General features: G+C 46.0%; 1 protein-coding gene across 1 annotated transcript in view; it reads right to left on the bottom strand.

Moving 5' to 3' along the window:
* LOC310816276 (mitogen-activated protein kinase kinase kinase kinase 4) overlaps positions 1-25,042 on the bottom strand; it is a gene marked incomplete at its 5' end in the record, with an annotated part of 47,012 nt that overhangs the window by 3,197 nt on the left and 18,773 nt on the right. The window contains 19 exons of the mRNA XM_083686391.1: positions 2,633-2,782; positions 3,819-3,919; positions 4,864-4,998; positions 5,538-5,681; positions 6,215-6,370; positions 6,859-6,982; positions 7,461-7,640; positions 10,058-10,148; positions 10,485-10,597; positions 11,746-11,840; positions 13,371-13,450; positions 13,694-13,761; positions 15,276-15,407; positions 16,994-17,158; positions 17,513-17,722; positions 19,582-19,647; positions 21,940-22,071; positions 22,874-23,081; positions 23,694-23,766. Coding sequence (XP_083542517.1) covers positions 2,633-2,782; positions 3,819-3,919; positions 4,864-4,998; positions 5,538-5,681; positions 6,215-6,370; positions 6,859-6,982; positions 7,461-7,640; positions 10,058-10,148; positions 10,485-10,597; positions 11,746-11,840; positions 13,371-13,450; positions 13,694-13,761; positions 15,276-15,407; positions 16,994-17,158; positions 17,513-17,722; positions 19,582-19,647; positions 21,940-22,071; positions 22,874-23,081; positions 23,694-23,766 — 2,423 coding nt within the window. The remainder of the gene's footprint in view (positions 1-2,632; positions 2,783-3,818; positions 3,920-4,863; positions 4,999-5,537; positions 5,682-6,214; positions 6,371-6,858; positions 6,983-7,460; positions 7,641-10,057; positions 10,149-10,484; positions 10,598-11,745; positions 11,841-13,370; positions 13,451-13,693; positions 13,762-15,275; positions 15,408-16,993; positions 17,159-17,512; positions 17,723-19,581; positions 19,648-21,939; positions 22,072-22,873; positions 23,082-23,693; positions 23,767-25,042) is intronic.

Genomic DNA, 25,042 nt, shown 5'->3' with positions numbered 1-25,042 from the left:
GGTATGTGAGTGTCTGTTTGAGTGGGAATGTGTGTGTGTGTGTGTGTGTGTGTGGTGTGTGTGTGTGTGTGTGTGAGTGTGTGTGTGAAGCAGAGAAGCGAACAGAGAGTGTCAGTGAGAGTGAGAATGAGAGTGTTAAATGAGAGCAATCAGGGGAAAGGAAAAGGCATCCGCTTCGGTGTAAGGCACCACTATTATAGAATGTGTATGTGTATGTGTATGTGTTTGTGTGTGTATGTGTGTGTGTGTGTGTGTGTGTGTGTGTGTGTGTGTGTGTGTGGTGCTCTCTAGATATATCAGTGTTATCAGAAAGATTAAAAAAAAAAGAAAAACGTCGAATAACAGGTCATTTTCGCAGGCACATGGTTTGTCGGCACTGCTGAGACTGTGGGGAGGTATTTATAGAGCTCTATCTATCTGGTGGAAAGTAGCACACATGGATGAAGGCTGGGGCTGGGGCCCACAGAGACAGCCAACGGTGCTGTAGCCAGCTATGTGGGCCATCTCAAACGCAGAGGACGGATATGACCATAGCACACCTCTCAGGGAGGACACCACTGGGAGAGAGTGTGGGGCTGGTGTGTGTCCGTGTCCGTGTGTGTGTGTGTGTGTGTGTGTGTGTGTCTGTGTGTGTGTGTGTGTATGTGTGCATTTCCACCCGCGCTTGTGCGTGTGTGTGTTTGCGCATATGCATGTGGAAGTGTGTGTGTGAGTGTGTGAGCGTATTTCATAGAGCTCATCTCATTAAGAGAGTGTGTGTTCTCTTCCCACTCAGAGCCGAGCTCTGCAGCAGACGTGGGTGTGTGGGATTCTCATCATCAGTAGAGGCAGCCTCTGCTCCCCTGTGGTACAGCAGTGACTCAGAGAACACCTCTCTGCACCAGTCAGCTCAGCCCTGGCACACCGTGGTCCTATCCTGAAACCATCCCCGTCCCCTAGCCCCCTACTCCCTCCACACTTGTGTAGTGTTGATCGAAAAATGATTGGACGGGGAAAAGTTCCTCGAAGCCTATCAGAGGGCAAGGTGGAGTTACTACTAAATTGCTTCTATCTATCTATCTATCTATCTATCTATCTATCTATCTATCTATCTATCTATCTACCTGTCTGTCTTTCTATCTATCTAACTATCTATCTACTGTATCTACCTGTCTGTCTTTCTATCTATCTATCTACCTATTGTATCTATCTATCTATCTATCTATCTATCTATCTATCTATCTATCTATCTATCTATCTATCTAACTATCTATCTACTGTATCTACCGATCTATCTACTGTATCTATCTATCTACCTATTGTATCTATCTATCTATCTATCTATCTATCTATCTATCTATCTATCTATCTATCTATCTATCTATCTATCTATCTATCTATCTAACTATCTATCTACTGTATCTACCGATCTATCTACTGTATCTATCTATCTACCTATTGTATCTATCTATCTATCTATCTATCTATCTATCTATCTATCTATCTATCTATCTATCTATCTATCTATCTATCTATCTATCTATCTATCTATCTATCTATCTATCTACTGTATCTATCTATCTATCTAATTATTCAGTCCTTCCAGTGCAGGCAGGTTGTGTTGTGTGGCACTCCGATTGATCATACAGTATAGCAAAAAAAAAAAAGATTTTGATAGCTTTAGGATAATTGACCAATCCACAACCCTCTATTTGCCTCCATGGCTCACGACCTATCAATATTGCTGTCACAAAAGTGGCAAAACCAATCAGATTCAGTTTAAACATAGCGGGCAGGCCATTCACAGTCAAAAGAACGACCCACTTTGATCATTTCTAGCGCAACTGTGACGTGGAATTCCCCCTCAGGTTTCAAGCAGTTATTCATGAACAGGTTTTAAGGTTGTTAGTTAGTTTTAGTTTAGTTGTTTTACTGCAGATTGCATCACATAGTGACTAGTATGGAGGGAGTAGGAGTCGATTCTGGACAAGGGCTTTCAATCTCTTATAGAGAGGTACCATCCATATAAGATATATATTCTATCAACACAGCTGCCACTGAAATAAGCTGATAAAAAGTGACAAACTCCGACATCCCTGTATCTTTGGAACGTAGTTGTGACCGAGGTACCTCGATTACTGAGCTGATGCTGTTGGAAATCACTTTAACTCCTGAGAAAGGAAAAAGCTCCATGAATTCACATTTCCTTCCCTCCGTGGGACCGAAGTCGATGTTGAGCTTCACTCTGACACAGAAAAAAAAATCACAAAAAGGCTCTTTGAAAGAAAATCAATTTAACCGAGACAAATCAAAACACTTGTTCACAACCCGAGTGCCACAAGGTCAGATCTGACAAGATCAGACCCGGTTTAGCAGAAAAGCCCATCCCCATCGATACATAAACTCTCTGTGAGTCAACTGGCTGCTGTGATGTAAGCAGCACCTGCCCACATAGAGGGCTGTTTGCTCTGAGTGAGAACAAAAGTTCGTGAGAGTTGAGTGGCGTGGGCAGAGCGGTGCTGCCGAGCTGGAGGACCTACCTGTATACAGGAGGGAGTGGATGGCAAAGGCTCAAACCTGGCCTGAAAGGGAGAGAGGAGGCTGGGGAAGTGGAGAGGGTTGGTGGGGTAGGGGGCGGGGATGGTGGACTCACGTGTGTTGGCAGGTAGAGGTCGTAGGGCGTCCCCGAGTCGACGTCGATGGCGTGGAAGCCTGACAGCGAGCCGTAGATGACCTTGAGTCTCTGTCCGTCCTCCACCGTCAGGTCCACCGACAGAGGCCTCTGGGGGAGCGAGCCGAACGACTGGACACACACACGCACACGCACACGCACACACACACACACACAAACAAGGGGTAATGTCGGAATACATATTCTGCATATTAAAAGTGATCACACGTTCTGTGTCCCGTCTAAATCTACCTAACTTACCGTATCTACCTGAGCACTACATCCTAACAGCTGTTAAACATATTGCATGGGGTCTACACTCACCAAACACTTTATTAGGAACACTATACTAATACTGGGTAGGGCCTCCCTTTGCTCTCAAAACAGTATTGATTCGTGGCATTGATTCCACAAGATGTTGGAAACATTCCTTTGAAATTCTGGTCCATGATGACATGATTGCATCACGTAATTCCTGCAGATTTTTCAGGTGCACTTTCAAGCTGTGAATTCTCCCGTTCTACCACATCCCAAAGGTGTTCTATTGGATTCAGATCCGGTGACTGGCAAAGCCACTGAACTCTTTGTCATGTTCATGAAACCAGTTTGAGACGACTTTTGCTTTGTGACATGGTGCATTATCATGCTGGAAGTAGCCATTAGAAGATGGGTAAATTGTGGCCATGAAGGGATGCACATGGTCAGCAACAATACTCAAATAGGCTGTGGCATTAAACCGATGATTGATTGGTGTTAACGGGCCTAAAGTGTGCCAAGAAAACATTCCCCACACCATTCCACCACCTCCACCATGAGAAGGTGTGCAGGTGTTCCTAATAAAGTGTTCGGTGAGTGTATGCATAGAGCAGCAAAGGGTTAAGCTATTTTCATCATGAGAGATGTGCAAGAACTAGAGCAAGCCGCCGAGGACAGTTCAGAACTAGGACAAGTCTATGACGGTGACCTTCATAGTATCGCAAATTACTTTTTGTCTATCAATAGAGCCTCCTAGATTCCCAGGGAGAAGGAGAAGGGGGCAGAGTAAGAGGACAATTAAAAATATCTATCCTTTGTTTTGGGCATGGTGCACCATTTCTATGATGCGACATCATATCCGACCTCTTAGCTCATAGGGACTACATTCATATTTGATGGGTTAGATGCTCACCTTGAAGGCCATGAACTTGTGATAGGGCTTGGGTGCCCAGGCGTAAACCTCCACAGCATTCTTCAAGGCAATAACCAGGAATTTAATCTTCTCATATCGCACTGAAATTGGATGTACAAAGGCGGGATTTCAATTAGGGATTAGGGAATGCTCTGGTAATGAAAGAACAAGATAAGGCTTACGGTACACCGGGCAGTGATGCCCTAGTGTCAGTGGTCTTGAACTAATGATCATTACACAATTCCAACAAAGAGGTCCTTGTGTAAACTTCTTTTGAAAGGCAGGAAGCCATTGCCTTTCACTGAGGCAACGGTATGCTTCTGTCTCTGAGAAACAATACTAAAAAGAACTGCTGGGAAGGACAGTGTGACGTCACTTCCTCTTCCTGTGTCTGTCAACACTCTTAACCTCAGGAAGAGTCACAGGAAAGAGGGGCTCAGATCTGCTGAGTTCAGCACTTCTCATACAGACACACACACACACGCACACGCACACGCACACGCACACGCACACACACCCACACCCACACCCACACCCACACCCACACAGACACAGACACAGACACACACACACACACACACACACACACACACACACACGCACACACACACACACACACACACACACACACACACACACACAGCAGGCAGGCACACACACGCACTGTGAGATTGTATATTGTATTTGTTATTACTCTATTTATTGGTTTCCTATCCTTGTATTTCACTGCGCTGTGGAGAGGAGCTCCTAATCAGCATTTCATTGCACCGTTTACAGCTGTATCCGGATAAACACACTTTGATTTGATTTGACACACACAAGCACAGATGACACGCACACACAAACGTTGACGTGATTGCACGCTCACTTTTACACACATACATTAACACAGGAGAACCCACACTTTCACAGCCACAAACATAACGACTTATTGTGCTGTAACGGTGTCAAGAGACGATTAAGTGATAAAGATAGATTCTGTAGGGTATATGACATGATTAGTGACTAGCGAATGAATAGGACAGGTCGTGCCCCGTACACCCACCGACTTTGTAGTGCACACAGCCCTCCAAGTCGCCCACAGACGTCCAACCCTGCCTCTTCTCCACCTCAGGGTCGTTGCGTAGGATCTTGTTGCGCAGCCAAGACAGGTAGTACAACCTCAGCTTGTTCTTTTTACCTGAGAGAGAGAGAGAGAGAGAGGGGGGGGGGGGGGGGGAGAGGGAGGGAGAGGGAGAGAGAGAGAGAGAGAGGGAGGGAGAAAGAGAGGGAGGGAGAGAGAGAGAGAGAGAGAGAGAGAGAGAGAGAGAGAGAGAGAGAGAGAGAGAGAGAGCAGTGATGGATTTAGCATTTAGCAAAACCAAAACACATGAAGGCAAATGAAGGTTAAAAAAGGTGCCACATTTCAAGACTGACAATTATATTCAGTGTGTGTGGGTTTATGTATATGTGTGTGTGGGTTTTTATATATATATATATATATATATATATATATATATATATATGTGTGTGTGTGTGTGTGTGTGTGTGTGTGTGTGTGTGTGTGTGTGTGTGTGTGTGTGTGTGTGTGTGTGCGTCTGTGTGATAACAGTAACGACCTGAGATGGGGATGCGTGTATCTGTGTGTGTGTGTGTGTGTGTGTGTGTGTGTGTGTGTGTGTGTGTGTGTGTGTGTGAGACAGTGTGTGTGTGGTGTTAGGACAACATGACAGCACCTACCTGAGATGGTGATGAGTACGTTGAGGCCCTCCAGAACGTCCATCTGTTGGAAGCGTCTGCGGCTGATGAGGGAGTAGACCTTCCCCTGACCGCTCCTGTCCAGCAACCACAGCCCGTTCTCTGTCCCCACCAGCAGGTTCACCCCTGTGGACAACACCACGCCGAGTTAAAGCCTCAAACATCCAGAAAAGACTTTACCCAGTTCAATCAACGAAAAACACCAGGATAACTCAAAATCATGATTCTTTTTGTGAAGCAAAAACACCTGCGTGAATTCATGTCATCAACAAAATCTTGCTTCTAGTGTGAAACTAAAATGTAACATTCTTTGTCGCTGCAAAAATAATTATCTTTATACATTATTCTGGAAGCCAGTTATCTGGATTTGATTGTATTTCACCTGCCCAAGAAGGTAGCACAAGCTAAAACATACAAACAAAGCCAGCAAGTAGCCTACAAGATAGAGTGCAGAAGTAAAACAAGAGCAACATACAGTATGAAATACACCTAGCACAATAACAGAAGGCCTACATGGAATGTAGTGTCTTTGAGTACTGAGAAAAGCGCGAAACAAAACAAATGCATTGCTATTATCATGATTAATATCATGATTAATATCCCTCCACAGCCACTGCCTCAGCCTTAACCAACAGCCGTATCACTCTGTAGAGGCCTACCCCACAGGCCTGCACACAGGATCTCAGTGTTGAACTTCTTCTTGTACTTGCGGATCTCGGGGGTGTCACTCTGGGGTCGGATGTTGGTGGGGTTGACGTTGACCACAGAGCCCTTCCTGTGGTTTTCTCTTCTGATTGGCTCAGGCTTGCTACTGGCTGGGGAGGGAGGGGCGGAACAGAAGCCAAAAGTGTTATTGTAATACGTGACATATGAAATGGTGATATTTAGTAATACCTTACCTAATATTGAAGATACACAGTGGGAAAACATCATTGAAAATGATCCTCCCTGTTCCAGCTGCGTTATTTTACAGTGTACATATATACAGTATAAGGCAATTAGAGTTTACTTCTAATATGCAGCATTGCACACGCAGCATGCGGTGGTTTCCTGAGATGAGTGGTATGCTGCAGTGTTGCAGTGTTAGAATGGCTGGGGGGCATTTCTTGTGTAGTGGTGTGTGTGTGTGTGTGTGTGTGTGTGTGTGTGTGTGTGTGTGTGTGCGCGTGTGTATGTCTGTGTGTGTGTGTGTGTGTGTGTGTGTGTGTGTGTGTGTATGTATATATGCATGTGCCTAGTGTGTGTTTGTGTGCGTGTTAGTGTGTGCGCGCGCGTGTGTGGGTGTGAGTGGGCGGGGACTCACTGGGACTGTGTCCCACTGGGCTTTGAGGAGGAGAGATCTGCAGCAGCCTGGGGTCGATGAAAGGAGTAAAGGAGGAGGAAGAGGAGCAGGAGATGCTTTTCCCTGGTGGGCTATGTACCGGCTTCTGCAATACATCCACATATATTAGAACTCATGTCAACAATACAGCAACAACAACAACACCAACAACAACAACATCAACAACACATCTCGGATAGAACAGGGAGTCTTGATAACCTGACAATAAACCGATCGTGAGGTGGAGGAAGAGAGTAAGAGCTAAAAACTGCTACATCATCTCCCCCTAGTGACCAAATTAAGAATTATCATAATCAAAATCCGAATGCTGTGCCCGAGACCACTACAACCATTCCAGACCTAGAAGAATGTGCGTTACACGTAAAGATTTCATGGCTATCCACACGCTGGTGTGCTGTCCATCATGCCGAGACGTCACACCGTGGAGACCTAACGAACCTAAGGTGCCTAGGGGGGTGGCAAGAAAGCTTTTTTCACTCTTGTCAGATGATGTTGGGTTAGCGCTCAAAAGCACCCGCGTTCGAATCCCGTCGGTGTGGTACCATATACAGTTATGTACTCACGTCTGGGTGCGGTCCTTGTCCAGTCGGAGACTGGGGATAGATGAGTTCCCGTGGTTGCTGCCCCCGGGGTTCGTGGGCCGGGCTCTTCTGCAGGAGATCGGGGAGAAGGTAATTCTGATTGCATTCTGTTCCTACGGGTCTGTGTGGAGGCGGGCCGCTCTTAAGGCCTGATACGCCCTGCTAAGAGAAGAGAACACACAGTAGCAACGTAGATCTCCTCACGGTCAGACCGACAAGTCTCAAATGAACCTTTTTGCGCTTCTGTGACCGAGGCAGGGTTGGAACGTGAGTTTCACTAAGCTACAGCCTGGACATATAAGTGTGTCTTCAGGTCTCAGACAGGGCATCTCAGTGGTAATCTGTGATCTGTCTCACCTCCATTACACTTTGAATGGGTATTAGGACGGAACGTAGTTCTGGATGGGCGGTTTATGGGCAAAATAAAGTAACTGATAGTTTGTGGGGTCTCCAACTGAAGGTACTTGGTATGGGGGAGGACTTTTTCCCAGAGGCTCAAAGACTTCTGAGCACTGAGTGGAGCTTCTAGTTTTTGTGAAAGAACCAATCACATTCCAGATTGAACAAAAGACCTTGAATAGCTGTTATCTGAGTGTGGTAAGACGCAGCAGCTAAGGAAGGAGACCATGCCAGACATGACTCATCTAAGCATTCACACTGTCTCACAATAACAGGAGCAGGATCTACAATGACACTGTGTGTGTGTGTTAGTGTGTGAGTGTGTGTGTGTGTGTGTGTGTGTATGTACAGTGTATGTCTTTTGATTTTAAATCAAACAGCAAGTCTGTTTCAAAAGATCAAAATGCCTGCCTGCCTTGTCTACACCCTCTGAACATCCCAGTAGTGCCACCAACCCCCTGTGGCGTTACAGTGTCTGTGTGTGTTTGAGCATGAGCATGTGTGTGTGTAGGCAATGCATTGTTTTGGTTTCCATGACAGTAAATCTAAGATGACAGCCACGGCTCCTTTCAATTGGTGAGTTTAACAGCCCTGGGTGCATCAAACCACAGCCCTTCTAAGCACAGCTGTTTCACTCCCTATCTTTCTCATTCAAGTGAGTAAAACGTGCAGTTCCTGTAGCAGTGGCAGCACAGGGCGTACCTCAGTAAGTAACAGTGTGTCTTGCCTAAATTATCTATAATTATTATGTTGACCTGCTAGCACCATGCTAAGAGAGGCAGATAGCACAGCCCTTTTACCAATTCCTGACTAAACCGAATACTGTAAAAATGTGATTTAGGCAATCGGATTGTCTTTTAATATCTAAAATCATTTTCAAAAACCATTTTGGGGAATATTTCCATTGGAGACAATGTCATTTTCCCTTCCTCTCTTTAGAACCCCCTGCTGGTACAAAAAATAATGTTTTGCAGGAGTAAAACTCTGTCCAAACAAGTTGCATTGCATTCACTATACGGGTGCAGAAGGACCTCTGAATGCCTGAGGGAGAGCGTCCGTCATCATCAGCGTGCTTTAGCTGGCTGTGTTAGTATGCACAAAGTCCCCTCGGGTGTTTATCATGGAAATGAAGCACAGTGAGTACGATGGCTGAGCTCAAGTGGCTCTGTGTTCTTCAGACTGATAGTACAAACGGGGGTTGACTAGATGCACTGCCAAGTCATCATGATGTCGCCTGCGCGCTTAACAAGATTTCACACTTAAAATATTCGCTAATCGAGCTAGCGCTGTTAAACAAGAAGTGCCTGAGCCCTGCTGATGACCCAATTTCAAAATCAGCGGGTTTCAGAGGAATGAAGCAACCAATTTGATGGTTATGTCGCTGATTACGGGGCGAATATGAGGAATATGATAATGTCAGTTTGACTCCAACGAATATCTATGAAAAGCATTGGATATGATGACATTCCATCTTATAAAAAAACAAACACTATACACCTCTGTGGCTCAGTGGGTAGAGGATGGAGCTAATGATGCTTAGGTTGTGGGTTTGATTCCCGCTGGGACCATATATACTGAAATGTATGCACTCACTGCGATGTAAGTCGCTTTGGATAAAAGCGTCAGCTAAATGCCATATATTATATATATATTAAAACTTGACTGATTGATTTCTTTACATACAGTATGATTGTTATACATGTCAGTGACAAGCAAGTCACTTGTACTCTACTCTACATGACAAAGCCATTGGGTGGGCTGTTTTGAGTTAGAGGAGGGGGAGGAGTGTGTGTCCTGGTAAGTGCTTGACATCATGGTGAAGTGGTAATAATGTATGGAATGTATGAGGGTGTGTGTAGTGGTTGGTCGTTGAGGTTGTGGTGAAGGAAGCAGTTGTGTGCTAGTTGAGGTGGGGTGAGGTAACAGTATGGTGAAGAGGTAGTAAAGTACTGTAAGAATGAGGTGCGCTGGGAGAGGGTGGGTGTGTGTGTAGCGGTTGGTGGTTGAGGTCAAGGTGATGAGGCAGTAGTGTATCAAGAAAGTGAACAGAGTGGGAAGGGTGTGTGCATTGTTTGAGGTGGGGTGAGGTTATGGTGAAGGGGCAGTTGTGTACTGTGAGGTTATGGTGAAGGGGCAGTTGTGTATGAACAAGGTGAACAGAGAGGGAAGGGTGTGTGTACCGGTTGGTGGTTGAGGTTATGGTGGGGTTGCAGGACAATGCCATCAGGAGCCCCTCGGAAAAACTTGCTCTTCCCATTACTCAGCGGAGACCTGAGAAAAAGAGGAAGCAGTCAGAGAGAGGAACAGACGTGGGTTATACTTTCAAATACTATTATCGTTTTCTTGAGCCGGGCCTGGAGTGCCAGATGGGTGGGATTTGCCCTACTATTGGTTCGGTTCCATTCCAGGCAAACTCCAAAAAGTCTTGCTTGATGATATTTCAATAACATACTTAATATAGTGAATACAATTCAAATCGACCCTGGTCAAACGTTCACTGAAGCTCTCGTGCTGCTGTTGATAACTCTGGGGACATGTTTAGCATGTATTTCCTGTATACTGCAGCCAATATCCACGAACGAGAGCTTCTGAGGAACATGAACCCACCTGCTTTTCTCATCCTCATCGCTGCTCCCCACCTCGTCGCTGGAAGACGAGTACTCTGTGGCCTTCACCACCGGCCTGAGGTTGGGCTTCAGCCCTGAGAGGAGGCCAAAGCCCTGAGACACACAGAGAATCACAGATACAATATCAGACGTCTTCCTGTCGTACATAGCTCAGACGGGAGGAGACTGGGCGTAACACGATTAAACGGGTTTTTATTAGTTTTAGATATTTTATTAGTTTAATATATATATTTTTTTTGTTGGTGTGTAAGTCAAGAAATTATAGTAGACGGTTGTTTGAAAAATGAAAGAAGAAATGTCAAATGTTACACTGTCCACTTTTCTATTGCACACTTGCACACTATATGAATTACACACATCTACTATCTTGCCACAATCTTGGCATTGACTTCTTTTTTGTGGCTTTTTAATGCGGTTTAGTGCAGTGTGCAAGTCTTGTTCTTCTGAAGTGAGCTTCCTGTCACAGACATGGTTATACAACACTGCCCTAGCTATACTAATTGAGTATAGATATAATTGTCGTTCCCCAGTAGGATGACGAGCAGCTGGATGCTATTGAGAAAAACACAATGACACTTGTGTCCTCTTCAGGGTATCAGAAAAAGAACAGAACAGGACACAATTCCCAGTGGTTGCTGTACTCTTCTCCCATCGGAATGATAGGAATCTTAACCGGCATCATTTCTCAGAATGTCATACCTTTGACCTCAAATCAACGGCCTGGTAATAAGATACGCTATCAACTCCCATGAACAAGCAGGAATGATACACTAATCAGTCTTAGTTGAGGAGGAATTCCAACATTCCTTGTTTTCATAAAAACAGTTTGTGAGAAAACTATTCCTAATTCTAAATGCAGACATAATCTGATTGGCCATTCAGTCACTAGGTTTTTGTTTGCAAAACAGAAGTTCACAAACCAACACCTGACAAATGAAGAGAGTCTAAAAAACAAACATACACAGTAACACATTTGCAAAGTGTTGTAAAAGCACATATTTCTCACGACTCCACGGCAACAGAGTCAATGATTTGATTAGTGTTGGAATCCAATAAAGAAAAGAAACACCTTGTTCCAAGAGAAGCGTCCATAACAAACTGACTCAAATCACATTATATCTGACCTGCGTGACTGTGTTATAGACGTGTTATAGTAATAACTGTGTAATAGTGGTTTAATACATGTGTAATATATATGTAATAAATGTGTAATAGATGCAGCGAAGGCCACAGATACATACCGGGTGTTGCAGCGCTGCTCCTGGGGAACTCTCCAGAGACTTTTTGTACTGTTGAAGTCTGTTCTGCAGCAGAGGACTCTCCAGCTTGATGTAACCTACCAGAGTCAAAGAACATCATTAAAATCTCCACATGTAGTTTCTATGTCATTACATCTACACTGTCTGAGCTATAGAGGTAGGTAGTTTAAACATTCTCTGAGATCTACAACTTAAAAGACTACTTTTTTATTTTTTTTGAAGGTTTGCCTCATTATTTACTTAAAAAAGCATGAACAATCCCCTGAAGTCCACTGTCGGTGGCCCATTTTTCAACACTTCCTCAAACAATGGTGTGGATTTTGTGTTGTAACTTAACCACCCATATCGGAACAAAATCTGATTTACCCTAGTATGATAGACAACTCTGAATTACCCACTGTACAGCGTGGCTTCTCCCTGGTTTACTTCCTCATGTCTACCATTCATCTCGCTTGAAACTAAGAGATTTTGGTAATTATAAACAGAATGTGCGGGAGGCAGCAGGACTGCTTGCTTGATACTTACATTTAGATTTACATATATGGCATTTAGCAGACGCCTTTATCCAAAGCGACTTACAACAAATACATTTGTTTAGGTAAGTGAATCATCTATCCAACAGTCATCATACGATAAAGTAACCAATGCTCAGAGCAGGGGCCATAGGCAGTCACAATGCGAGAAGAAGGGATTTTTTTTAAAATATTTTTTTTTATTAACAGGAGAGAAACTTGTACAGGGGGGTAGTGGGGGTGAAGAGGTCTTTAGGAGGGACTGTTAAGACATAGCCTGAAGATACGAGACGTTAAGGTGAAAAGGGGGAACTTTGAGCACATTACCCTGTTTCTTTCTTTCTTTCTTTGACCGTCCAAAGGAAGTTATTTTGAGTGTCTAGCCATTAATTGTACTCGTTTCCCCACACCCATTCCACCGCATGGCCTGCTGCTCACCCACACGCCCTCACACACACCCACACACTGCTCTACCACACACCCACACACTGCTCTACCACACACCTCAAACACTGCTCTACCACACACCTCAAACACTGCTCTTGCACACAGAGCAGAAAAGAGGCCAATGCAACAGAAACATTTTTCACATTTTTCACATTACATTATTTATTTATTTCCTAAAAACAAAATCGAGTTTTTGTTTTTTATTAAGAAAGCCGTAACATACCAGTGGCCTGTGGATGGTTAATAAGAAATATATGTTATTCTCTGGGTCTCACTTTCCAGTGATGAGAAAACACTGACAGGATGTTTAGGTTCCAGAGAGTGGTTTCTTGTGTATTGTGGTTGTCATCTAATATGTAAACAACCAAGTGATGTGTTCTAAAATGAAGGCATGTAGAGGTCGGTATAGGCCTACTAGCTATGCAACTTAATTCTGTGATTGCTTGAAAACCCACCGACTGTGGGTCCAAAGAGAGAGAGAGAGAGAGAGAGAGAGAGAGCGGGGTGGGGTGAGGAGAGTGACCGATTGAAGGGGAGATCAAGGCAATGAGTGGAAGAGGGATTTAAGAGGGAGGGAGAGGTGAAGAGAGAGAGAGAGAGAGAGAGAGAGAGAGAGAGAAAGAGAGAGCAATTGTGGAGGACACAGACCTGACTGGGTGCTACTGGTGGAGCTGCTGTGAGATGACACGGACTTCCCTCCTTTCTCTACGGCTGACTGAGGGCCCCCACTGGACACCAGGGAGAAGAGAGAGAGGAGAGAGAGAGAGAGAGAGAGAGAGAGAGAGAGAGAGAGGGGACACAAATTAAACACACAAAGGCACACACAATGTTACGATCCCCTAAGCACATCGGCTTTGCGAGGGGCTCACTATGAATCATAACCCCCCCCCCCCCCCCCCACACACACCTCCTACCCCGCCTCCGGACTGGAAGGCCTACTCACTGTGACTGATGTGCGGGGACCAACGTACCTTGACGCTGTTCGGTGATGACTCATCAGCTCCTTGCAGTAGATTTTTGAGGTTGTTCTCTCTGGAACCTGAAAGAGACCATTTTGACGAGTGAGGATGTACTTATACATACTGTACATACTATATGGATGCGCTTTAATACATCTATGTACTATATGCTAGAGTGCCTAATACAAAGGATAAACATGTTGATGGAAAATGACCATTGACCAGTGATAATACATGGTAGGAAATGTACTTTGCTGTGTAAGGGAACTAAGACAGGAGACAATATACTGTCTGTGGAATGAAAAATGGAATGCACATTGTGTTTTCTGGAATGCACAGCATCACATAAGTGCTTTTAGAGTGCCAAATGTATAGCATAGTCGGCCTTTCCCAAGCTCTCCATCTTGTCGTCTGGCAAAAAGGACCACAATGGAAATAAGCAAGTTGACTTTATTGTGTTTTTATCCTTGGTGATTTGTTGTGTGTATTGTTGATTTCACCTTGTGGAGAACCATTACGTGTTTTGAAATTGTCAAACAAAACGACAAAATTCCAATCCGTCTGGGGCTGAATGGATTGCATCGCCTGCAGTGTTGTACCGAATTAATCTTCTAATCTTGTTTTAGAATCTTATTCTAATCTTATAATACATATAAGGAGCACAACTTGATGAACACACGAGGAGATCCATATGCCTGTGCGAGTTCACCTTGCGTTCATGTGACTAAGGATTGTTATTTCTCAACGTAGTCCCTGCCAGCTGTCAGCCACCTCACCCGAGTCTCATGTGTCACAGAATGTGTCACACCAGAAGAAAAGAAGACAACGCCCAACTGAAAGAGGAAGTCATTCTGAAAATACCCATCTCTGTCTCTCTCTGTCTCTCTCTCTCTCTTCTCTCTCTCTCCCTCTCTCTCTCTCTCTCTCTCTCTCTCTCACTCTCTCTCTCACGCACACACACACAATACTGACATCCTTTTAAACAGGGGCTTACTGGCAGGTTGTGTCCCGTTCTCACGAGCCAGTTGTTGTTCTGTTTGTGACATGAACGCTACAGGGTAACGAATAAGTCAATAAAACATACCAACTCCATGTGTTTTCATAAAAACACTCCGGTGGGTACAGTGTCCTAAGGATACGGGTTTAGATTTAATAGACTAGCTATGATAACTGTTGCGAGAGTTGTTATTGAAAACACGAGTATCACATAAAACGGGCATCGCATCCTAGAATGTGTTGGTACTTAGTCAGGGGTGTCACAGGAAGCCTGAGGGTGAAACCAAACCTCGTGCAGAACATTGTACTTCCCGTACGCTGGCATGACCAGCAACAACAACAACAACAGCAACCCCCCCCCCCCCCCCCCCCCAGCAACCCTCCCCCCCGTGGACATGGCATAAGACACACATGGGTTTAGAATCTTAATAACACACACACACACACACACGCACCACCCTACAATTATAAACATACACCATATCCTGTAGATACATACTATATAAACACAACACAAAGACGTCAGACAGACAGACAGACAGACAGACAGACAGACAGACAAACAGTCAGACAGAGACAGACAGACAGACAGACCGACCTTTGGTGGGCGATCCCCAGAGCTGGGAAAGTCCCAGAAGACATCATCCAATGTGGGAGTCAGGGGAGAGATGGCCATGTCAGACATGGAGCTACTGTAGGGGGTGTCTCGACTGGAGCGGAGGTTGGCATTCTGGAATAGAGACTGACTTTAGTTTACAGTTTATTTGGTTTAAATGTGAGGCAGACATGGTAGTGTTTCAAATACTTGAATTGGGCTTGATTTAGGCTTGCCTGCTGGCGCAATAGAATCAATGCAATTATTTTCAAAGTGCAAACCCTACCCACTCTGAGGGGCATCAAGCAAGCTAATCAAGCGCATCTCAGGTATATGAAAGTATTTCACACACTGTTGACCCAGGCCTGATGTGAGGTATGTATATATTCAACTGCTGCATTGAACTGCAACGCTGAGCAATACACTTTATAGCATGGGTACCTCTTGTGTCCAAGGTGACAGAACCATTTAAAGGTGACTTTTTGACTTTCTCACAGCAGAACATGACCATTCTATGTACTTTGGTGCACGTTCAGGAGGGTGTAACATACATACTGAAGGTTGCAGACAGAGATGTCATTAATAGAGCCCACATGTTTCCTTAATCTATCGTGGCAGATATAGGTATGTCTGTTTTACATCATGTATTTCTGTGTGAACCTTCCACTTCCCTGGCTGAGCGTGGCCCAGATAGGAAGAGGAAGTTAATTAAGAGGAAGTAGTTGTATTTTTTAGTGTCCCCCTGCTCTATGGAAGAGGAAGGAGAACCGAATCATCAAACCATTAAGCACAAGTTTGGGATGAGGTTATAGATGCTTGACAAATACCTTCCCAAAAGCAGAGATGATGACACACACACACACACACACACGAACACAGACAATGGGAACAACTCTTGGGTTCTCAGAATGTTGCCCCATCAAGACATATCTGGAAAGCAGCACTGGCACAATTCTGATTATTCAACCATTTTTGGCAGGTTTTGTAACTTCGGCATGAATGAAATGAACACACACATCGAGGGCGTTTTCACACACACACATACACACACACACACACACACACACACACACACACACACACACACACACACACACACACAGATTAAGCCATTTCCTGGACTAATAGACAATTAGTCTATGGGGAATCTCCACTGAAGAAGTGTCTGGGAATCTAAGGTTAAAAGTACATGTAATGTCTACAATCATTTTCTTGCATAGAAATATACATATAAAGTATATATAAAGGCAATGCCAGTTGCCTATTCTCTGAATTGGATTGAGGCGACTTATGCGTGTGTAAACAGGGTATGGTGGTTAGGGTCAGGTATGGGGTCTACCTGCTGTATGATGCCTATGGGGGGGTATAGGTGGTTGGGCCAGGTATAGAGGGGCCTGTTTGGTGTATGGGGGCCTACCTGGTGTATGGTACCTAGGGCAGGGTATGGGGGCCTACCTGGTGTATGGTACCTAGGGCAGGGTAAGGGGGCCTACCTGGTGTATGGTACCTAGGGCAGGGTATGGGGGCCTACCTGGTGTATGGTACCTAGGGCAGGGTAAGGGGGCCTACCTGGTGTATGGTACCTAGGGCAGGGTACGGGGGCCTACCTGGTGTATGGTACCTAGGGCAGGGTATGGGGGCCTACCTGGTGTATGGTACCTAGGGCAGGGTATGGGGGCCTACCTGGTGTATGGTACCTAGGGCAGGGTATGGGGGCCTACCTGTTGTATTGCTGCCCTCTGCATGGCGGGGGTGCAGGGGCTGGAGCTGCTCCCGGACCCCAATCTGGAGACGTACAGGGGGAGCCCAGCGCCGGCCATAGCCACAGCCATGGCTCTGTTCAGGTTGGCCTGCTGGCTCTCCGCCTCCCTCACCCTGTCCTCCATCTGAGGGGGCAAGACAGGGGGGCAGGAGCAGTCAGGACCTGACTCCTGGGATCAAACTGTTTAGAGCCTTCTACTAGGGTATAAAGACATTCTGTAGCAGGACCCAGGATACAACCTCATCTCTCTATGACAGACTCTTCGCTCTCTAACACGCTAACACTCACAGCAACAACACAAACAAAACAGAAACAAAGAACAGAGACGCAACAACAACAACAAAAAAGAGACAAGGCATTGGAGGGAGGGTGGGTAGGGGGGTGGGGGTGGGGGGGAGGCTGAGGGAGGCAAGGGAGTAGGAGGATGAGGAGGGGGTGGGATGGGATGGGATGGGGGGTGGGGGGGGGTGGGCTTTACCACTCGGCGCTGGCTATTTGTGGGGTAGCTAGGCGTGGCGCTAGCGGCCTTCTGGGGCTCCCTCTGTTTGTGCCTGTGGTCGTGCTGAAGCGAAAGCAGCTGCGTCTGGTCTTTGGGCAGTGTGCGGTGGAACTTTTTACCCTGCTGCTGCTGCTGCTGCTGCTGGGACTGTGGCTGCTGAGGCGGAGGCAGCAGAGGCTGGGTCCTCCTCTACACACAACGACACAAACACAGGACAGGACGCGCTCATCCCCAGGTCTTCCAGCGTTGTACCCTCCACACCACTAGTTAGCTTAGGCTATGCTAGGCTAGGCTAGGCTATGGTAGGTTAGGGCTAAGATAGGTTAGGCTATGCTAGGTTAGGCTAGGCTAGGCCATGTTGTAAACAGACGTTTCAACTGGAGTCACTAGCAGGCCCAGCAGCCTCTAATTTGACTGAAATAGTAGTGAAGCGAAACTCTGTTCAGAGTTATTATTTCAGGAGGGCACTCCCAGTCTTCTTGATCAGCATACATAAAAAGCACACACATATTGTACAAGAGCCCTCGCCCCAAACACATACCCACAGAAAGCACACAAACTGGCACACGCACTTACACACAAACACACGCGCACGCACACACACGCACACACAACACACACAGACACACACAACACAGACATTAATACAGTATCAACTGACTTTCTTATTATAGTAACCCCCCGGAGCACATTTGTCTCACAGTAAGCCTAACAGTACATGTCATGTTATGTCACTTCAGATTCCAACGTTGGAAGTCATTTCAAGGTCACTCTGTCTTGAAGACAGAGAGAGAAAGAGAGAACATGAACTAAGCCAATTAAACACCTGTAATCCCCTATTAGACTGAATATTTTTCATCTATGATTTATGATACGCTCAGCGCCCATTTCATGTCATTTGCTTAATCAGATTAAAATGAGAACAAAAAGCCCTTTTATGCAATTAGGCATTTACACTCTTTTTAACCCACCCTGACAGACGCAACGAGAGCATTTTTTTCTCCGTGCGCTGCATGCTATTTAAAGACTCCAGAGGCCAATGAATTCTATCAAAGGGGATCAAGACTAATGTTTACAATGAGGATATTGTGCACAGAGACATATAAATAATCTATTAGATTTCTGGCTGTTCAGCACGGCTGTGGCCCTCTCTCAAGCAAACTAGGAGTCCTGGCTTCCACACACAAGTGACAAACGGCCGTATTTCATCTCAACAAGCTTCAGTACTTCGTTTATTCTCCCTGAGCGTTAAAAAACACATTCCCTTTGTTTGCTCCTTCAAATGTGTTGTCTTCAAAAACACGGTAGGGCCAGCCACAAACCTGTAACAGTCATTCCTCCACTGAATTTCTTCGCTGGCAACTTCCTTTAAATGTTGACTTACTTCCTTTCAAAGAATATTACGCCTCTACAATAACTAGTCAGAGAGAGCTTTGGTCGTGTAAAGTGCTTTTACGACGGATCGTGAACGTACATCACAGTACAGTACATAGTCCTGCTGTTGCCCTAGAGTACAGCCTGCAGTTGACTTTAGTTCCCCGCTTGGTGGACTAACATTTATCATCATCAAGAGGTTATGGAAACAGACCATAGAGACTGTGGTCTTTAGCTCCTACATGCTTAGTGTGATGCAACATGATAGGATTAGTTTAGAGTAGTCTGTGGTACTGGGGGGGGGGTGGGGGGTGGGGGGGGAGGGGGGCGGCTATCTCCTGATAGCGACAAGGTCTTGACCTGGGAATCAGCCACGGCAGTACAAACATTGCATATTTAACTACTCCACAACTCAACCGAATAACTCCTGCAGTGAAAAACCAGCCAAGGACATCAGCCTACAGTGTGACCCATCCTGACACAGCGATGTTCTCACATTGTGAGCTGTTTGGTGCAGTAGCAGACATAACACTCTCTTAACCTAAGGCACGCCATCCGAGCCAAAACATTCAAATGCGATAACAATGCACGCCTTTCACACGGAGTTAAGGCCATTTCACGGAATGGTTCGATGCATTCGTTCCATGCAGATTGAAAGAATTTTTTTTTATTACCTGCTCTGCTCCGGGACCTGCAGGCCTTACTGCGACGTCTCCCTTCTGTCTCCCACAGTCTTCCAGCTACAGTGGGTTTCAATGAGAGAAGGGAGAGAAAACACCCATTTTGACAACGAACACGTCTCTAGTCCCTTGGAAATCCAATGACTGAATTCCCCCCCCCCATAAAAAAAGAAGAAAAAAATCTAAAATATTCAGTGTCTGCTAGCTTGCATAAGCTTTAAAAACCCTCCTGTTTTAAATATTTAATGAAAATCGGTCCACGTCGAATTTTCCTGATAAGAGTAAATGACAGATCTAAGAGAGTGCAGCCCCTTTTCCTTGAGTTGATTGAAGACTTATTAATACGTTCCGGATAATCCACATTAAACGGTGCACATTTGCATATATAAAGATGCTCTTGGACATGTGGATGAGGCGGAAACGCGTACAGCTGAGACAGGAGAAGGACTCAGGCCATCAGCCCGACTGACCATCTGTAGTGAATTAGTTGCTGGGCCACTCTCCAGGATTCTGTCCAAACTCATTAGAGGTAACGCATCACATTCAGGAAGGGAAACATGAGAGTGGAGTGGAGAGATACACGCACACGCACACGCACACAGACACACCCACACACAACCACATGCACACGCACACGCACACAGACACACACACAACCACACACACACACACACAACCACATGCACACGCACACACAGACACACACACACACACGCACACACAGACACACACACACAACCACACACACAACCACACGCACACGCACACACACACACACACACACACACACACACACACACACACACACACACACACACACACACACACACAGCATGGAGAAGGAGACATACAGTCTGGTTCTGCTCATCATGCTACACTGAACAGACTGAAACACCTTAAGATCTTTCTCTGAACATGACTTTAACACACACAGACATGTGCACACTCACACACACACACACGCACACACACCATCTCGCTACTTCAGCCAGGGCCCATTGAAACGCACTGAAGTGTGCGAGATTAATTAACAGAGTGTTTGAATGGAACAGTCTAATTAAAGTCCTCAAAACGACATGACAGCTCCCTCCACCTCTGCCACAGGATGCTGTAATTGTCACTGACTTCTCTCTCCATGGCACACAACTCCGCAACTTCAAATAATGGGAAATGTTCATACAGCAGAAAAAAGGGAGACACATTTAATTATTTTCCTCTTTCAGGACGACCCCCAGAAGCAATTTCTGTGATCTTCCATAGCGTTCATAACTTCATCCTGGATTTAAACGCTAGGACGGTCAATTTAATCACCTGAATGAAACCTTCAGAGAAGTGAAACTGCCGTGTCAGCCCCACCTCATATCAAATGGATATAAGCAGTTTTTTAAGAGAACATGTATAAAATGTTAACTCCCACCCCGATTAAAAATACATTGACCTTGTCACAAGCCATTTTTCAGCGCAGGTAACAGACAAAAACAAAATGGGTCCCGCCGGAGAAAGAGGTGTTATGCAACAAAGGGACAACCAAGTTAAAAGGTTCAGACTTCAGACATTATGTATGTCACCTAAAATGTCCCCTGAGAGTTTAGATCATATTAGCATTTCAAAATCCTAGGAATTTCTGGCTCGCAGACTACTTCTGAATGATTTTGCAGTGGGGAATTCAAAGTCCACTTCTCATATGGCATAACATGATATGACACCGGTACCGTCAGAACAACACATCGCCAACATGGACCGGCTAACATGTACCCCTATCACATGGGGCAATGTGGGCCAATAAGAGTTGAGTAGGGACGCTGTCTACTCTAAAGCACTGTGCACTGGATGGGGGTCACATGTCACCTGTATGTACCTGTACCTGTACAGCGTTCTCCCCAAAGAATGTCAGAGTGGCGCTGTGCCACCCTGTGAACTCGGAGGCACCACTATGTCAACATTTCGAGGCAAATTAAAACATATACATAGAAAAAAAGCGAAAGTGAAAGCGGTGTGACGTTCCTCAGTGAATTCAATGTTTTGGTGGTATTTTTTTTTTGCGCCTTTTTTTACATGAATAAAGTCATGTCAGTTTTAATAATGCAATCCAGCACCACACTGTTCAAAAATCCTGGGGAGAACCCTGTCGCACATATGAATACTTCATTCGAAAATACAACAGTACATGTACAGTACATGAGGTGCATTTGATTTCGCTTGGAGTTTGCCCTTATGGGACAATTCCATTGTTCCGTTGCACCGGGCAAACCAGATCAAGCGCAAATCTGAGACTATTTGACATGACGTATTTGACCCAGGTCTGATAGGTACTCTGTAGGAAGGGAGGGTGTGTTCTGTTTTGCTAGCTACCTGTCTCTTGGGACTTCTCTTGTTTCTCTCTTCCAGTAGACTTCTCTCGTGAACCTCAGTCTCCTCCCTCCAAAGCATCTCCTGTAGCTCCGGCCATTGGAACCCAGTATCCTGCAGCTGCCTCTTCTGCTGCTGCACAAAGACAACATAGGATAAGAGACAAAACTTTATTGTCCCGAAAGGAAAACACACAAAAAACACAACACAACACCATGCTGCTGAACATGACTCAATAGGGCTGTTTTCTTTTCTCCTTCCAACACTCCAACACTACGCATGACATCATTCTCCACCCATCTGTACATCATCGCTGACAAACCCTGCGGAACACACCATAGCAGTGTATTCAGACCCAATAACTCACACACACACACACACACACGCACACACACACGCACACACACACACACACACACACACACACACACACACACACACACACACACACACACACACACACACACACACACACACACACACACACACGGAAGCACACACTATCACGTAATTTGTCCTCTGTACAAACTACACACGTTGCTCTCTCATGAACTGAACTCAAGTCCTCCGTCAACGAACCACCACAACATAACACTACTATTCTACTCTACAATTCTTTTCATTTCTTTTTTTTCGGAGCCGTTTTCACTCTTCTGCTGTGAACAACAGGAGAGTGAAAGCGGGACCAGTAGCCCGAGCTCGTAAACCAGCGCCGCGGTGGGGGGGGGGGGGGGGCTTCAGGACGGTTGTGTTTTTAATGTGTGTGTATGTGTGTGTGCCTGTGTGTGTGTATGTGTGTGTGTGTGTGTGCTGCTGTTGTGTTTTTAGTGTGTGTGTGTGTGTGTGTGTGTGTGCTGCCGTTGTGTTTTTAGTGTGTGTGTGTGTGTGTGTGTGTGTGTGTGTGTGTGTGTGTGTGTGTGTGTGCTGCTGCTCTCACATCCTCCAGCCTCCTGCGCTGCTCCTGCTGTTGTTGGATCCTCTTGTGCCTCTCGGCCAGCAGCTGCTGCTTGTACCTCTCCTGGTCACGGAGCTGCTGCTGGAGGACCTGCTGCTGCCTCTGGGCCTCCGAACGACTCTTGTTCTCCTGCTGCAGACGCAGGAACTCTCTCCGCAGGGTAGACTCCCCTGGCACGTTCACGATGGAGCTGAGGAGGAAAGAGTTCGAGAGAGTTAGAGTTCGAAAGAGAGAGAGAGTAGGGAAGAGAGAGAGAGAGTAGGGGAGAGAGAGAGAGAGAGAGAGAGAGAGAGAGAGAGAGATTGAGAGAGAGAGAGTAGGGGAGAGAGGCACAGAATGAGTGAAGAACTTGGACACCTCGCTGGACATATATAGTCACACACGCATTATGCGCACACACACACACACACACACACACACACACACACACACACACACACACACACACACACACACACACACACACACACACACAACATGCATACACATGGGGACAGGGTAGGAACACACACTATCCAAAGCACAAGAGTGTATATTTTCGTCCCTGCCATATGGCGCCCCCGTGTCCAGCTAAGGGAGCACAGAAGCAGGGGCATCTGGTGACACATGAATGTCTTTATTGACAAGACCATGCGTTCACACACTGTGCACTCTGAGACAAATATCCTCCATGACAGTTCCCAGCGCTACGGCCTTAGCATTAGCGATTACATAACCAGCGCTTGGACCATGGAATCACAGGGGAGGTCAGCTGCTTGCTGCATCGAACGGGGCTGCGTGAACATGAACGCTTGTGTCCTACCTGGGTTCACCTTCCTCATCGTTAATCTCCTCCTCCTCATCCTCGCTGCCGCTGTACTCGTACTCCGGCCCCTCTGTTGATAAGGGGACCACCAGTGTAAGTTAGTGTTTAGACATGAGCATGCCATTCCAATGACACCAATACACACTCTGCAGGAGAGGGTTCGGCAGTAAACGCACACGCACGCACACACGCACACGCACACACACACACAGCTAATCAGTTCCTCTCTCATTTGATCACTTCTCATTTGAGGGAAAGCATCAATTACAGTAAATGACCTAACGTCCTGCCTCCAGGTGTCTCCTGAAGTTTACCCACATGGCCTAAAACTAGTCATGAAGTGATTGTCTCACTTCCCCCTCTCTCTCTCTCTGACCGCGTTGAATCACCTTGAAAAGCCAGTCAGAGGGAACTAAACAGTTCAGTATGGTTAGTAAGGCTTATTATTCCTTCTGAGGCCACCTGAGACATTGTGTATTAGACTGGGAAAGAGAGAGAGCGAGAGGGAGGGGAAGGAGAGAGAGAGAGAGAGAGAGAGAGAGAGAAAAGATAAAGAGAGCAAGTGAAAAAGAGAGAGGCCATGAGATAGTGTGACAGTTAGAAACAGAGGAGAGAGAGAAAGAGAATGTGAGAACGAAAGAGTGTGTCTGTGTGTGTGTGTGAGAGAGAGAGAGAGAGAGACAGAGAGACAGAGAGAGAGAGAGAGACAGAGACAGAGACAGAGACAGAGACAGAGAGAGAGAGACAGAGACAGAGAGAGAGAGACAGAGAGAGACAGAGAGAGACAGAGACAGAGACAGAGAGAGAGACAGAGACAGAGACAGAGAGAGAGAGAGAGAGAGAGAGAGAGACAGAGACAGAGACAGAGACAGAGACAGAGAGTAGGAGAGGAAGAGGTAGAGCCAGCGAGCGAAACGAGAGAGGAAGGAGAGGAAGGTGTGGCTGGCCCCTCAGAGAACAGGGCATCTGTTTCTAATTCTCAGGCCCACTCCACTAGGTTATGAAAACACGGTAATGACTGTGTGTTTCTGCGGTTTGGAGAGGCTCTTTCACTCCCAGCGTCTCTCTCCCCCCTCGCAGTGTGAACTCCCAGGGTCACGCTCCCGTCCGTGTGACCAGCTGAGGGGAACAGGAAACCGATGGCACTAGGCTGAGAAACCGCCCCTGGTATCCGGGCATAGCCTCGGGGCTCAGAAGACGCAGGGAGACGGTGTCATTATGTGGCGTGCGGGGGGGGGGGGGGGTGACGGGGGGGGTGGTGTGCCGCCGCTGGTGGTGGTGGTGTGGTGCAGTCTGGGAAATGATTAAACGCTGCCTCCTCCGAGCGCATTCCTCTGACATGACAT

This window comes from Argentina silus (assembly GCF_951799395.1).
Source record: "Argentina silus genome assembly, chromosome: 15".
Lineage (NCBI taxonomy): Eukaryota > Metazoa > Chordata > Actinopteri > Argentiniformes > Argentinidae > Argentina > Argentina silus.
This window is presented reverse-complemented; position numbering and strand designations above follow the sequence as displayed.